Source organism: Pagrus pagrus, assembly GCF_965226575.1.
Source record: "Pagrus pagrus genome assembly, chromosome: 6".
NCBI classification, from domain to species: domain Eukaryota; kingdom Metazoa; phylum Chordata; class Actinopteri; order Spariformes; family Sparidae; genus Pagrus; species Pagrus pagrus.
Genome location: NC_140190.1, coordinates 34697785 through 34715249, shown reverse-complemented (window position 1 = coordinate 34715249; position 17465 = coordinate 34697785). Strand labels below are relative to the sequence as shown.

The 17465-nt window shown below is 41.0% G+C and overlaps 1 protein-coding gene across 5 annotated transcripts in view; it reads right to left on the bottom strand.

Moving 5' to 3' along the window:
* st3gal3a (ST3 beta-galactoside alpha-2,3-sialyltransferase 3a) overlaps positions 1 to 17465 on the bottom strand; it is a 219199-nt gene that overhangs the window by 110268 nt on the left and 91466 nt on the right. For all 5 annotated transcript variants that reach the window (XM_084355918.1, XM_084355917.1, XM_084355919.1 and 2 more), the window contains 2 exons: positions 15517 to 15612; positions 11909 to 12095 (listed from right to left, as the gene is read on the bottom strand). In XM_084355918.1, coding sequence (XP_084212044.1) covers positions 11909 to 12095; positions 15517 to 15612 — 283 coding nt within the window. The remainder of the gene's footprint in view (positions 1 to 11908; positions 12096 to 15516; positions 15613 to 17465) is intronic.

Sequence of the window (17465 nt, the reverse complement as noted above, 5' to 3'; positions counted from 1 at the left end):
GAGAGCGATGTCTGTGATGTGTTGTCGGGAAGGGATGGTGTAACGGGGCTTCAGTGTTGTCATCATATTACGAAATCCCTCATTCTCCACAACACTCAGAGGGCGCATGTCTTTGCAAATAAAAGAAAGTATTGACTGTGTTATCTTGGTTGCGCGAGTTGAGGTCGCTGGTAGTTTCGAAAAGTTAACTTCTTGAATAGTTCATTGAGCAGGATCCACTCATTTCACGTTAGCCTGTAATGCTACGTTGTCATGGTGTCTCGCCACATGTGATCACAAATTTGTAGTATTGCCCGAGTACTTGACTCTGGCGTTGCAGATTTTACAGACCGCATGGCTCTTGTCGAAGTCGTAACTGCCTTCCTTTGCTTTGAAACCAAAATATGCCCAAACATCAGCTTTAAAAGCTGCTGGAGCCGGCTGTATCCTCTCGTCCTCAGCCATCGGTGAACTGTGCTAAGTTAGCAGTTAGCATGCAATTTGCCACAGACTGGTGCTCTTGCAGGATCTATGCGCGAGATTTCATTGTTCCTTTGGCGCGGAGGACGTAATGACTGCTGCCAACTAGCAGTCGGAGGTTTAAATGCAACACAAAAATGAACAAACGGCGTGAATATTTGCATGTTAATTGTTAATAAAAAAATCGATACAGTGCTGTTGAATATCGATACGGTATCGTGAAAAAAAATCGCGATATTTCAGTGTATCGATATTTTCTTACACCCCTAGTCCTAAGTTGTTTGAAATGTGTTAACACATGTAACGTAAACCAAATTGTCTAACTGTTTTCAGTTGATATGTCAAAAAGATCATCAAAAGGTCATGTCCACTGTAGTCAAGACACAAGCCAGTTGACAACAGAGGGCAGGGATGTAGCAATACAGATGCTACTGTGTGCACACAGTCTGTGCTTCCACCTGTCAGTGGTGGGGAAATGTGATCCAGGACTGGGACCACCCCGGTGACAGCCATTTGAAGCCATGACTTCCTGCTGTGCTGGAAGTGCTGAAGCACAATGTTGTCTGCTTTGTGATGTGCATCAGAGCTGAAGCCTCTCCTCTTAGACCTCCCGTCTGGGAGATGAACAGGCTTGACATGAGGGGGTCCTCGCTAGATACAGTCGAATACTGAAAGTACAGGAGGAGTACATTTACTAACATAGTTTTGGCTGATAAACCTGAGGAAAACAACAATGTATTGATGTGTTCTCTTTTTCCCTTCAGGGCCAACGAGCTAAGTGATAAATCATGCTGTCTTGGTGTTCAATGTCCTCTGATTGGTTGTTAATAGTGCCTTGATTGACATAATATCTTAAGGCTGCTACAAGGAACTTTATTTTTTGGTTGATTCTGGCGGCCCCTTTGGAGAAAGCAAAACTAAGTTAACTTTTAAGTGCTGTACCAGCAGACTACTGGACAGTTCCTTTCCTCAGGCTCTGACACTTCCACTCTGCCACAAAAAGAGCTTTAATTTTTGTGACTTACCCAACATGGAAAAGTAGGAATTCGACCCAGTGAGAGGCATTAAGAATAACTACAATAACTATGAAGAAATAGCCAACCTTTTTCTGATTCTTTTTATCTACCTACCTACCATACAGAGGCATCAGTAAGAAGACTGTTTCATAACCAGTTCAAAGTTCCTTGTTGTACATTTAATCACTTATGATTGTCTATCAAAGAACCTTGTAAGAACTATAGTGACTCTATGGTACCTCCTATCAAACAATATAGAAAGCTTTAGGCTGGCAGCTCGGCTGGACGCCAAACCCTATTGTCAGTATTTAACGACCTGGGAGTGAAACTCAACAATTAACTCTTTCTCCTGGAAATTACATTTTGTTGCTTCAGATACTCGTGTTTTTACTCGTGTTTTTACTCACTGAATCTCAAGATGGCCTTCCAGAAGTCTCAATGCAGATACATTCAGTCCATCAGGCTAAAACTAATGCAGTAATGCACAGCAGCCCAGCAACAAATCCTGTCTTTGTGATGAAGATTATTTTTGTTTAGGCGCTGATTCAACTTTTTGGTCATTTTGAGGCTGCAGTTTGTGTTGTTGTTGAATTGTGCAATATTGACTCTACCCCTCTTTGATAAAAATGAAGCCCAGTAGCAGCCATTACTCAGATCTATTTGGTGGTCTAAGAGCATTTGGCCCCATTTGCTCTCCTGTAAGGGAGGAGGACTGCAGAGAGAGTACAAAGCAGGTATGTTGTGTCTCCAACTCCAGGAATGTGTTACATTCTGACTCAAGCATGCACAACCATAAAGCCTGAACCCAAAGCTAGCTGGAACAGACATACATTGGGTTGATGTTGAGGCTGATGATATTGATATGCAGGTACATAATTATTACTTTCATACATGCACAGGCAACCCTCCCTATCTACTACAATCCAAGTTATCTAACAGTGAGAAGCATCACTCTACTCAAAGACAGACCCCTCTGTCTCATCTCCTCTGTGGCAGCCACAGCCACAGCCACTGAGTACAGCTGCTCACTACAACTGTGTGTGTCCGGAAATCTGATATGTTCACATTTAGGCCTGGGCGATATGGCAGAAAAGTCTGTCACAATAGTGGAGTTTCATTTGAGCCTATATGAATAATTATTGTATTTAATGACCTGCCTTATTTTTATCATTTTTAAAGACCGGTGAAAAAAGGTTGATTTGACCTTTTATTTTGAATTTAACAACTTAATCCGGGCACACAGGTTATAATTATGTTAACACATCAATGAAAAACACACAAATAAAATTACATAAATAGGTAAAAATACTGTCATACTAACAAGCTGAACTGTTCTTTGTTCAGCACCAACCTTCTCACTCTGGCGTTAATGGGCTGTGCTTGTGTTTTTCTCGCAGTTGGTTTGTAAACACGCGGCCAGTGCGAAGCTGGTGCGGTGAGTTGTAGTCGCCCCAGTGGTCACGCCCACCACTCGCAGCTGCAGTGTCCCTGGGCTCATGGGGCAGAACAAACAGGCTGGGTGTCAGAGCAGCGGTGGGCAGAGCCAGTCTGTCTGCTGTACCTATTGAGCCCTGGGACACTTCTGCAGCGGAGAGCTGCTCCCGAGGATGAGTAACAGGGAGAGGAGAAGCAGAGGACCGGGACAGAGGCCGAAGGAATCGGTGTGTTTTCTGGCATGGCTGCGGCTCATAGGCCATTGTATCAGACCACGAGAGAAGCAGACATTACCATAGCCACTGTGTGACCTAACAGTTTTATAGATGGAGTAGAGCTGGTCTGCACTGCAGTGGGATCCATAATAATGCCTCACTCCACACTCTTCTCTTGTTGTCAGTCACATGGCGATGGTGCAACTGAACTACACATCTGTTAAATGACTGGCTGTTTGTGTTTTAGTTGTAGCACCTAGGGATTTGATAGGCTGTTTGAGCCAGAGAGAGAGCACATGTGGGATTTGTCTGTAAAATGATTGGATGTTCGCATATTACTTGTACATCACTTGTACATGAACATCATCATTATGATCACATATAGCTCCAAGTTTGAGCAAATAAATGAGCAAATGAGCATTAATTCTCTGCCGGGCCGCGGCACCAGCTTTCCTGCTTGTGTACATAAAATACATTAAATTCTGACACCACAACTGTAGCGTACCGAATATCAATAGATGATAACCAGAAAAAAAAAACGTTCTATTGATCTGATTCACCGGCTTCATGGCCGTCGGAACTATTTTCTTAACTGCCTTCTTAGGAGAACCTTAAGATCAAGCCAAAGAAGCTTCTTAAGAAGCTCTTAGTGGGAGCTGTCCACCGCGGTGCTGCTGAAACTGAATCAAGCGATGCCAGGCAAATCGATCACCCACGTCTTTATCAGCGCATAAGTCACACACAGCGCCCCGTGGTCCCCGTGCTGCCACACTCCGTGACACCGATGCCTTGCTGAGGCCGGTGCCATCCCCCACCACCTCCAGGAAGCTCCCCACTGCGTAAAAACGCAGCGCAGCCAGGAGCTGCACCTCCGGGCTGAGGGCAAAATTGCAGCTGTTGCTCTCTGGATGTGTGGGGATACCGAGTGATCAGCCGTTGGATCTCCGCACGGGGCAGCCGGTACTTTGCCTGGACAGCCCGGTCTGACAGCACGTCCAGTGGGGAGAAGTGCTGACGCACATATGCATTTATGTAAACTGTCTGGCTTCGCGCACGGCGAAGCTGTTGGTTCGCAGCGAGAATGTGCTGTATTGTATGGCGAGTGGATAGTGCCACGGTTACCCAGCCAAAGGAGACTGTCGTGTGGAATTGACGTCTGAACCCTTTGCAACACATACGGCGTCAGTGTAGGTCGTCGCTGATAAGTACGTCGCCTCACCTACGTCGTCGTCAGGGTCGTGTTGACAAGTACGTCGCCACATGTACGCCGCCGTGACTCTAATGTACTGCGATCTTTAAATGCTTGATGGCGCTGTTGAATTGTTTGTATTTCAATGTCAGCAATAAAGTTAATGAGAAAAAAATTGAGTGTCATTTATTGAACCAAAGATACTGTATTTACCGTCTTTGATTGAATTTAGTCTATACATTCAGCCACAAGGTGCAAATTGCTTCAAATATATATCAAATTATGTTTAAAAAAAATCTAAATTATTTTCATTTTCTTTCACACAGACATTAAGTTGAGTTTATTAATTCGACTGTTGCTAATAGAACAGATGCATTTTCTTATAGGCTACCCTATACAAATTAGTGAAAACATGCATTAATGGATAACAAATAGGCTAGAATAAAACACACTTCTCATCTGAGGCATGAAATTAATTTTATTTATTCCAACATGCTATTTAAATTGGAATCTGTTTTTATGACATTAAAAACTTCACCATGACAATAATAATAATTAAAAAAAGCAATAAAAAAAGAAAAAAAGGAAGAGGCCATAATCACAGCGACATAAACATAAAATAATGACCGACCGAATTTTGCGATGGACTGGACAACCCTGAGGTATGAATATCTCTGCCGTCATAAGATCCATTTGCAACAGTGCCTCACATAACCTCAAAACAGATTGTGGTGACAAAACAAAAGTGTTTTAACAGCAGGCGCTTGAAAGAGAAACAGGGGTAGTCGCTGAGGAGAGGGATGGTGGGAAAGGAGATTGAAAAAGCCCATTTAACTAAATAAATAAATAAAAATAATAATAAAAAGTGTGAAGTCAATTTTGTTAATCAGATAAGATTGTTTGAAAAATAAGTCCTGAACAAGAAATGCATCTGAAACTAAAACACTGCAAAGACACATCTTTAACAAGGTGTAGCCTACCAGTCTGTAAACATATTTTTTTTTCTGCTGTACAATTGAACATCTTAACATGGGACTCACTGTAGAAGCCAGAGTACATTAGTGTTGCAACAGTTTCTGGTATTTCACTGTTGATATCTCTGAATCTTCAATCGCAACATGTTCTTTTCTTTTTTTTTCTTATATTGAAAAATATTTATAGGCTATATAGCCTACAGAACACAGAGCAATAGATCAGCACACAAATAGAACATGGTATGCACACAGTATGCACATTAAACACAATGGATAACTGATATTCACAGAGTAATGTAACTTTTGGTATTGCTCATACACATTTTCAGCAGTAATGCACATTCACGTGACAAAAAGTGATGTAGTCTGGACAGTAATAGATCTCAGACTGGCTTCAACTTGGTTGGATATTCACAAATAGCCTACAAATTGATGATAACTGTGCAAGGATTACACTCCGTGTAGGCTAATAGTCATACACAAGGATGAAAAATATTACCTTGTGGTCAATTATGCTTAGCTTTATGGATTAACTTTACTGTTTCAATTTTAGGCTCTTATTGAAAAATTTCACGTCTTGGAAAATGTTGTCTTCATTGATGACTAAATAAACAAACTGAAGACATGTACTGACGACGGCGTACATGGGGCGACGTACTTAGACGACGTGTGTTTCACACGTCTTTGGTGACGACGTGAGTTTCACACGTCTTCCTAGTTCAGACGTCCAGAGCAGGCGTAAATTTTGTTGGTAATCCTAACATACGCCGTCGTCACGTCGCCGTCGTCACACGTTCTTTCAGTGCACTCGCCGTGACGTCGCCGCCGGTCTCTCATCTGCTGTCCCATTCAGTCCCATTCAAAAATCCACACGGTCTGACGGCGACGGGAGGGGAGGTTGCTCCTTCTCCTGGTAATCCTTGGTTTGGCACTATCCACTCGCCATAGTATTGTAGCCATGGTTTATCACACGCGCGGACTTTGGCAACGCATTTATATAGAGTAGCAGGTGAAGCCTCTCTGGATGAGGTTCAGCTGAGTTTAATTACATCTGTTTCCTTGATATCTGTGAAATGCCACAGGGTTGTTGTATTTTTATGTGTAGTACTATAAACTCATGCAGATGTGTGTGGAAAACTTAAACGTGTAATTCAATGAAAAGTTTTTTCTTCTTCTTCTATTAGCCATGTTTCTTGCGCCAGTGGTCCGCAGCTATGAGCGCATTTCAACATTGAGCATTGTTTTATTATTTCAAAAAGTGGAGGATGTAAATTTCCCTGACGCGGCTTGATCACTGAGCATTTGGTCGCTAAGAAGGCTGTTAAGAGTGGGTCAGCTCGATCTTACATTTCCTTCTTAGTGAAAGATCTTCTTAAGCTAAGAGCAACTCTGGGAAACACATCCTTCTTTCACAGCGTTCTTAAGAGCGCTCCTAAGAAGATCTTAGCACTAAAGAGCTTCTTAACGAATCTGGGAAACGCGGCCATTGGCAGGGCCAGACACAGCTTAATGAGCTTCTCCACCTCCGAATGCAGGATGGACACATCCTGGATGGTGCTCACTTCTCGTCCCCTACACACATTCCTCAGTATGGGGGAATGCAAATGTTAAGGCATCTGGAACAAGTTCGCTTAACTGGAAAGACCACATCCATCCCCCACACTTTTGAAAAGCTTGCTATGCCAGCGCCCCCACCCCCACCCCCGCGCGCTGAGGACAGCAAAGAGGTCTGCAACAAATACATTGATCACTTGGCCAAGGGATCTCCTCCTGCAGGGAGACTGCTTCAGGGACTCACTCCGCTTTAAATAACCTTCTGTATATCCGACTACTGTGAAGCTGCTGATTATGTATTTTAATAAAGCTAGAGAAAACTGTCTGACATGACGTGGCGTCGTTCTTCTTTCTATAAGCCTGTTGTAGAAAACATAAGGAATAGAAAGCACAAATATTTGTGTTAAATTCTGACACCACAACTGAAAGAAAGAAAGCAGCCGGTGAATCAGATCAATAGAACGTTTTTTTTTTCTGGTTATCATCTATTGATATTCGGTACGCTACAGTTGTGGTGTCAGAATTTAATGTATTTTATGTACACAAGCAGGAAAGCTGGTGCCGCGGCCCAGCGGAGAATTAATGCTCATTTGCTCATTTATTTGCTCAAACTTGGAGCTATATGTGATCATAATGATGATGAGAAAAGAAAACACATTACCTGAAGGTACAGCCTATACTGAGATTCCAACTCATACTAGCGGATGATTCACCTTACTGAGGGAGCTGCTCTACCAGGGGAGCTATACATCAGTCATGATGCTCTCATGTGTCTTATGGATCACCGACCCGCTGCCCCAGCTGAAACACATCAGCGTCTGGACATACATGCTGCTGTCGTGTCTTCAACCTAAAAACTGATCTTTATACATTTTTTCGTTGAGTAAAAATCCTCTCTGAATTATGGAACTGATAAGAATCATTTCTTAAATGCTTGTATGGACGTTGAAACTTCTGTAGGCTGTGCGTAGTTGTTTCTGCCTCCGCTTATTAGCCGTGGCTGCAGCGAGCGAGCAAAATCACAACCTCAGATGTCTTTAGGGTATCAGATATTATTATAGGCTATTCTTATATTTAAGCAACATCCAATCAGGCCGTGATATAGGCTCACGGGGGCGGACTGGGACAATAATTCAGGTCGGCAATTTTACCAGTAAACAAATGCTCTACTGTAAAACAAAGAAAGCACAAGTGATTATCCAAGGTCACCCAGATAATTGAGGTGTCCCACCGCTGTGAAACAATCAGTCTGAATCAATCTGATACGGTTTAGCAGTCCCCCTCTCCATTCACTCTACCTGTAGCCTAAAACAGCGCCACTCTCCATTGCAGCTACATTGTGGTCAAATGTGGAATTGTCCCAAAATTGTTTGAGCTGCAATTCAGTACTATGCTTCCACCTAGTGGCTACAGTTGTCACTTACATTTCACGCGTTGCGTGAATGTCGCTCCCCGCGAGTGAAATGGCCACTGTGAAGTAGTACCTACTGTAGCTCGCTCCATTATCAAGGGATATGGCAGACTGTTTATGGGCTGAGGCATATTCTTAAAGGCTTTCCATTGGTTTTGCATGTAATTCATACATGGGAAACTGCTGAAAATTTTATTCAACTCTTTTCTTTTTCCTATTGATGATGTGTCTATCACCGATGCATATCACTGTTGTTTTATTGCCCAGGCCTATTTACATTACAGATGATACACAAAAGAAATTAAAAAATAGTCTTACAGATGCAACATTTAGGCAGACACATTCAGACTGTTGTAGCAGTGCAGTGTAACTGGGCAAAGGATGTGACCATATAGTTCACATAATTGTAGGTCAGGTGTAAAATATTGATAAATAATATGTGCTCAATATAAATATTGGCTGATAACAGCAACACCTGCCAGACTTAGGGCGGGGAGAATGCAGATGGGCAGTGTGCAGAGTCACTGATCCTTTTATCCCATGTATGGTATCTTAGTGGACAACAGCCGACACAACACTGTTAATGGTGAGGTGAAAGAGGAACAATGTTGGTGTGCTGTGACGTGCAACTGTGAAACAGCACAGAGCTCACCGTCATCTTTTTCTTCCTCACACATTCTCTATGTACTTGTCCCAGCACTTTCCCCCTGATGACATCACTCAGGTCATGAACAACAGTAAGGTATAATTTGTCATGACTGGAGCAACATGTAGTCTGTCAAGCCTTAGTGACTCTATAATCACCTATTATGATGCAGTGATCATCTTAACGGACAGAAGTATGATGTAGTCAGAACCCAGCACGAGGCCTGATCTCAGATCTATCATATCTCAGATAGCCACAGCAATTCGATACTGCCATGCATCTTTCCACATGACAGAGAGGTCTCTGGGACTTTGTATTTGACCAACGTCTGGCTCTCGTCACAAGTTTACCCGGCAGCCTTTCCATGTCTGTCTCTTACCTCCTTGTTTTTCTTCCCTGCCTGCACCCTGCTGCTCTTTCCTCTGCTTTGTGCCACAGGCCTTTCATGCCACAGTGTCCTGTTATGTCAATCCAGGTGCACAGCATGTGTGTACATGTTTATTGACCAAGGCCATCATTACTAGCTCAATTCTGCAAAAATATAGGACGCATATGGCGAGTCAGTGCTGCTTTCCTCCATTCTCTAAAACAAAAAACATTTTTTTTTTCAAAATTAAAACTTTGAAACTGCTGACTCTATCATTACAAACTACTAAATTGAAATATACGCGTTTAAAGCAGACTTCTGACATCTCGAAAAATGTGTTTCTGTAAACCTGCAGTATATTAATGTGAACGTACATATTCAAGATTTAATATTCATTTAACCAACCTCAGAAGTTGTCATTATTGCTTCCCATCATTTGTGTGTCTTTGAATTTTATAATATGGTTACTTGTGATCCATGTGTCTTTAATCAGCTGGTGGGGGGAAATCTGTCTGGATGAGAACCAGGGCTGATGGAGTTACATACAATCCTGATGCAACTCTTTATTTTGGAGTCTTTGTAGTAAAGAAAAAACCTATGATTGTGTGAGTCAGCATGACATGAATGTTTTGTGTAGAGAGGCAGCAAAGACAAAAAGTCTAGCTGTGTATTCATACCATCAGTCATAAACCCAAGTATTACACTAAATCAAAATTTTACTTGATGATGGCACTAAATACAGTTAAGGGATCAACCAATTAATTGTAATTCATCCTAAAGGGGCAATCCATTCAATAGTTGATGAGACATTTCAGTCAAAACATAACATGTGTCATTAGGATATACTGTGTGCCGTAAACATGCATCAGCTTCACCAAAAATGAAGCAAAAGACTGATGAAGAGCGAGAAATGCAGCTTCTTTGTGGAGTTGATAGTATGAAAGCTCACACACATAAAAAACAGGTGTGTGCATGTGATAAGAGCACACAGAAGAGTATCATCAAGTGGAAAACTGTCCTCACAGGGGGAGCCTTTCTGCCCCGCATGCAGTTAAAATCATGCCAATGGCTAGTTGTGGCCAGACAGTTGGTAATAGGGCTCCCTCACTCACTCACTCACTCAGTCGGGCTGTCCTAAATAAAATTTCGGGAGCTACGAATTACAATCATGCCAAAACCTCACAAACACACAAAACATGTTTTACTCACGCCCAATGATACACAAACAAACTCAGTGTGGTTTGCAAATACAAAACATCATTCACAAACTCGTGCATTTTGTTTTGCAAATAAGAATCGTACCTATCAAACAAATACATCATGCTTCAGAAACAAATACAGCATGTTTTACACATACAAAGAAACATATTTCTTCAATTACAAAAAACTATCCCTCAAGTACAAACTAAAATCTTTCAAGTACAGAAAAAAATCCTTCGAGTACAAAAACAGAACAACCTTCAAGTACAAAAAACAATTCTATAGTAATTCTATATAGTCTATAATGACCAGATCAGACACAGATTCAATATTTAACTGTCATGTATCATCACAGTAACAGAGTTACATACATTGGCAGCTGTAAACACTCATAAAAACATTATAAAAATACATCCGGTGGTTTGGTGCCTACCTGTATACTAAACATACGTATAAGGAGTAGTTGACGTTTATAATCATCAGAGAACGTTACAGACGTTGTTTTTGGTTCCTATCTGTTTCTCAAATATATTCGTACGTGTGTGAATGTGTAAATGAGAGACATTAACTTAAAGCACTTTGTAGAAGGAGCTTTATAAAGTTCACTCCATTGACTTGTGTTAGTTCACGGGGGTGAGCTGCCTCCTCCAATATGGCGGCGACGTCAACGTATCACAGCAGCAGGCCAACCCGCTCAATGAGGTGTCTATGGTAGCTCCTGTTGGCGGCCTTGAATAAAGAATTTTTGGGGGAAAAAAATCGTCCTGGCAGCCTTAAATTGACTCAACAGCGCCACCTGCTGTTGTTGAGTGCGAATTACAGGACATTTGTTAGAAAGTTTACTGGCATTTGTGTGTGAATCTGAAGGCATTTGTGTGTGGCAGAAAATTAGTGCCAAAAGTCATGTGACAGTGGTAAGATTGTGCCAAAAGTCATGTGACAGTGGTAAGATTGTGCCAAAAGTCACAGTTTTTCGTACTTGTAGAATTGTTTTTTGTACTTGAAGGATTTTTTTGTACTTGAAGGTTGTTCTGTTTTTGTACTTGAAGGATTTTTTTTGTACTTGAAAGATTTTAGTTTGTACTTGAAGGATATTTTTTTTGTAATTGAAGAAATATGTTTCTTTTTATGTGTAAAACATGCTGTATTTGTTTCTGAAGCATGATGTATTTGTTTGATAGGTACGTTTCTTATCTGCAAAACAAAATGCATTAGTTTGTGAATGATGTTTTGTATTTGCAAACCACACTGAGTTTGTTTGTGAATCGTTGGGGGCGAGTAAAACATGTTTTGTGTGTTTGTGAGGTTTTGGCATGATTGTAACTCCATATTCGTAGCTCCCGAAATTTTATTTAGGACAGCCCGACTGAGTGAGTGAGTGAGTGAGTGAGGGAGCCCTATTACCAACTGTCTGGCTACAACTACATTCTTAAGCTGCCTTACCAGCCTCTGGTTGAAGACCATGTGTCGAAGCCACTTGAAGTCCAGAGCTTTAAAGGCAGAGAGGACAAACAGGGACTGAGTTTCGTAGCGTTCCGTCTTCTGGATGGCACCCTCTGGATAGGTGATCCTCATGGTGGTCTTGGAGCCGACGTCTTTCTCAAAGCCTTTCACTGGGGCCTCATTTAACCTAAATGCACACAGATGCAAAATCAATCACGGAAAGCACTGTCAAATAGACTCAAAACATATATAAAACTGTAAAACTATTTGTCAAATTATAAAATACAAAAGCTTAAATGATAGGTCAGATCACATTATAAGGATGTTAGAGTCCAAAGGCTCTTTGTAGCATGTGACAGTTTCTTGGCTTAATGATGTAAGAATTATTATATAAAAATTTGTTTACTCAAGGCTACAGTGCATTTCATTTGGTCGCCTGTTGCTATAACTTCCAAGAGAGTCATAAAGCAAAGAAAGTAGGTGGGAGAACGAGACTAAAAATAACGTGAAGAAAACTGGTTAATTCGGCAGATGATAAAGATGATATTTCTTTAGTTTAGTTTAGTTTATTTGAAAGGGACAATGCACATTAATAAACATTGTATAAAAAAAACACATATGTAAATGCACTCGAATTACTGTAGCTTAAAAAGTAGTTTTTTATAACATATTGTACCACATAGGGTAGACACAAACACATACTACTGTCCGTAAATACATACATAATAAATACACATTTGGACTACAACAAGGTGATGTGTGTCCACGTTAATAATACACATTTGGACAACAATTCACATCGGACAACAATATCAACATCAGTGCTCACATCTTTGGGTGTCTACAAGCCAGTTCTTAACATTTGCTTGGAATGAGTGATATGATGGAGATTCTCTGATCGATTGTGGCAGTGTGTTCCATTGATGTGATGCTTTGAATGAGAATACAGCCTGGCTGAAAGTGGTGTTCCTTAACGGGATTATGCAGTCTTTTTTTGTCGCACCTCGCGTAGTTCTAATAGCAGAGGATTTTAACTAAATAAAACTGGATAGTGGAGGAGGAGCTGAGCCCTGCATGATCTTGTATACCTGACAGACGTTTTTGTATGTAATTAGGTTGTCCCAGCTCAAAAGTTTATACTTTTTCAGGATATGGCAACGGTGATGTCTAAAGGGTTTTTTGTCTAGTGTTTTAAGTGCTTGTTTGTAAAGTGATTCCAAAGGTTTTAGAGCAGTGGAATGAGCGTTTGACCAATTTATCAGACAGTAGGTGATGTGCAAAATGATCATAGAAAAAAAGTATACTTTGGCTGCTTCGGTTGACAGGGAGTCTCTGATGGACCTAAAGTTTGATAAACTGAACTTTATTTTATTACTGACTTTCTTTATGTGTGTTTTGAAGCTGAGAGTTGAGTCAATGTGTACTCACCAGTGATAAAAATGTCTGGTTCTATGTTTCAATTTACAAGTTCTTTCTTTCGTTGTGTATAAAACATTGTGTCCATTTGTCCCATTGGTGTGTCACTTTGCATACAGAGCAGGGAAGTGAGATCTGATCACAAGTGGTCACATGAGACACATGTCGGGACTCATGTTAATGTCGGGTGCATGGATTAAAGCAAAAAAAAATCTTTTGACTGAAATGTTTTTTCGAGCTGTAGCCAAGTCATTTGTAATTTGTGAAACATGTTACAGGGCATTTTACTTGACACGTGCTAAAAAAAAAAGATAAGATTTACAGCCTCACCCCACACCATGTTCTCTAATGCAGACATCAAGTTTAAATATTTGACCAACAGTGTTTTACAGGAGGATGATCTGAACAGCTGTTCTATTCACACTTAAAATGTTTTTTGTCTTTTCAATGTAATTTTCAATCTATGAAATCAATCTGTGCCTTTTTTTTGCCAAGCTTCTCTCAAGTTTTACTCTTTCAAATAATCAACCATCTACAGAACTTTTCAGTATGCTATTTTTCTACTTCTTCTCATCATCATTATCATTAATTATTATTAATAATATTGTTTAAAGTGAGCCTCTTATCGTTTAACAGAAAAATACATCATACAAGCACCAACTTTTGCAACCTTGTCAGTCTGATGGCGAATTATCACTTTCTGTCATCACTAACATACTGTTAATAATCAAAGAAGCTCTGAGGCTTTGTTCTGTATGTTATAATACAAGATTTCAGCATTGAGCTACAATCAGGCAACATTCATGATTTTGTGCAGTCAAACTAACCAAAAACTTCCTTTTGATCATCATTATAAAGTTTCAGGGCGTTCCTGTAACCATGGTAACTAACGGTGCCAGAGGGGAGGGAGAGACGCTGAATGAAGCCATTTAAACAGATACACTGCAGACAAAGTCCAGACTATAGTTGTTATTTCACACATGAAGCACACAACAGGAGACTCTCTGTGTCAGACGACTTCTCACGTGCTGACTAAACTCAATTGACAAGGTAGCAGCGCGACAAGTCCTTGCTAGCTAAGCAGCTAAACTTTAGCGCCGCTCCTTGTTGAGATCCCGCCCTGGGTGGGTCACTACACTGTCATTGGTCAGGCGCGCACACGCTGTTAACGATACAATTGGCTGTAGAGTGCGACAATCTGTCAATAAACATCAGCCAACAGTTCTCCCCCGATCTACATTGATCTCACAAGTCGCCTCTGTGAAGTTTGAATGACGGAAATCCGTCGTAGCGACAGAGAACTTTAATCCATGCGGGTGTCAACTGATGGGCGTAAAGCTGTCCACCTGTGATCGGATCACTCAGGGTGAATGTCAATACTAGGGGTCTCATTTATAAAATTCTGCAGAGAATCCACACTAAATGTGTTCAGCAGGTTCAGCATCAGCACAATCCGGCCCTCTCCGCTGTGCGCCGGAGGATGTGATGGTGTGGCAGCACTGGTGAAATATCTAGCAGACTTTGATTTGAGATTTGGCTTTGCTTATATCTTTTACAGTGGGAAGGTGCTTATGGAATCAATATGGTAGATATTGTAAACACAAGTACACATAACACGGCTGGTTTGTATAATTATCATAACATGGTTCTATGATAAACATTTGATATTAAGCAGGATTAAATGTTTGAGAGGCTTCATTTTACAATCTGAATTCACACTTCACCATCTGCATTGTCAATTCCCCTCCAAAATGTTCGTACACATTGGTCAGAGTTTACTTAAAGGTGCGCAAGGTTCTCCTGTCAGTTCATTTTTATAGATCACAACTTTTGGACGTGGCGTATGACTCTTTCAGGCCCCATTTTGTGCAGAAGCAATGTTTAAAATAATAATATTGTAATTTTGAGTCAATGAGAGATGAGGACAGGAGAGGAGATGATTAACCAGTGTCTACTTCAACCCTGTCTCCAAACTTCAATGTGCGTGGTTTTGAGAAAAGTTACACATGAGCTTTCTGGCTCTTTATCAGTGCACCCGATGCAAAATACAAAACAAAACAAAAAAACAAACCCAGAAGCTTTCAAACACTGATTTTCACATCAGTTACCATGGCTACAGTAGAAGCATCGAAGCTTTAAAGCATGCGGGTCAGCCCCAGTCATCAGTATAGTACTTCTGTGTCAAAACATACCTGACCACCACGTCAAACTCATCAATCTTCTGTCCAAGAGACTTGTTGGCCAGGATTCCTCCATTCCCTACGATGATGCAGGTCTTACAGTTCAAACTGTAACACAGAAAAGATGCAACATTATGATGTGGTACATGAGTAATCCAGTCCATAGGTGTAGTGCTGCCAGAGCGCTGCTCCATCGCCTCTAATTTCACCAAGTGACAAAATTAAATGTTCACAGTTTGCATATATCCAAATTAGAAGATAAACCTAACATAATATGCATACAAGAGACTTGGTTGAGACCACAGTGGGATTTTGTGATCCAGGGTTATACAGCAATTAGGAATGATAGGGAAACTGGAACAGGTAGGGGTGTAGCAACATTAGTGTGGGATGGGATGAAGTTTAAGATTTGTAAATTAGGGAAAGAACATGAGTCTATAGTTATCAAAATCTGGACAGGGACAGATGAGTTGAAAATAGTCAACTATTATAATCCATAGATTGACACGTTAGAGGTTGTGGGTGGACAAACTTATCTGCAAAAACTGGAAAAGGACAAAGCCATTGACAGGCCATTACATTACTGACTGTACCCCGGGGAAGCCATCCCATGTATCTATGGACTCCCCAAGATACACAAGGAAGGAACACCACTCAGACCCATCAGCAGCAGCATCAACTCAGTTACCTTTCACATATCCAAGCACTTAGCCAGTATCCTGATTCCTTTGGAACACTCAACACCACTTCAAAAACTCAAAGGATTTCGGAAACAAGGTGAGAGAAATAACACTGGACCCAGACGAAACAATGATTTCTTATGATGTCACATTACTTTTTACATGTATTCCCACTCAAAAAGCGGTTAAGATGGTGAAGAAACGCCTGCTACAGGACAGCATTCTGTCCAGCAGAACCAACTTCACTCCAGACCACATCTGTGCCTTACTGGACCTCTGTCTGATGACCACCTACTTACAGTACAGTGAAGGTTTCTACAGACAGCAGCACGGCTGTGCCATGGGCACAGTTGTGTCCCCAATAGTGGCCAACCTCTACATGGAGGAAGTTAAGAGCAGAGCCTTGATTACCTTCACAGGAACTGCTCCTAGCCACTGGTTCAAATATATGGACGACACCTGGGTCAAAATCAGAGCAAGGGTGGAAGTGGAAGCCTTCACAGAACATATAAATGCTGTGGACAATAACATCAAGTTCACACAGGAAGATGTCAGAGGAGACAGTCTGCCCTTCTTGGACTGTGCAGTACACTTTGAAGAAGACAGAAGCCTCAACATTGAGGTGTACAGAAAACCTACACACAGATCAATACTTGCTGTTCGACTCTCATCACCCACTGGAGCACAAGCTGGGGGTCATCAGAACCATAGACATATATACATAGAGGCCTCACTGAGCACTGAATCGTACCTCGACATCTCCGCCATATTGGATCTGGCAGATCTGCCCCGTGAACTACAAGTCAATGGAGTGAACTTTATAAAGCGCCCTTCTACAAAGTGCTATAAGTTAATGCCTCTCATTTAGCCATTCACACACGTACGAATATATTTGGGAAACAGAGAGGTACCAAAAACAACATATGTAGAGTTCTCTGATGATTATAAATGTTAACTACTCCTTATATGTTTAGTAAACAGGTAGGCACCAAACCGACATATGTATTTTTCAAATGTTTTTATGAGTGTTTAAAGCTACCAATGTATGTAACGCTATTACTGTGATGATAAATGACAGTTAAATATTGAATCCGTGTCTATAATAACCAGATCCTGACATGTAAATGTGACATCTGTGGGAATAAAAAGCACTGGCTTTTACTTTTAACTGATTTTGATGAATCGTTTATATATCCAGTGATTTTAACTACTAATAATGACAATCATTGGGACAAAAAAATGAACAAAGTCTGCAAATCAAAATAAGACACTGCAACTGGC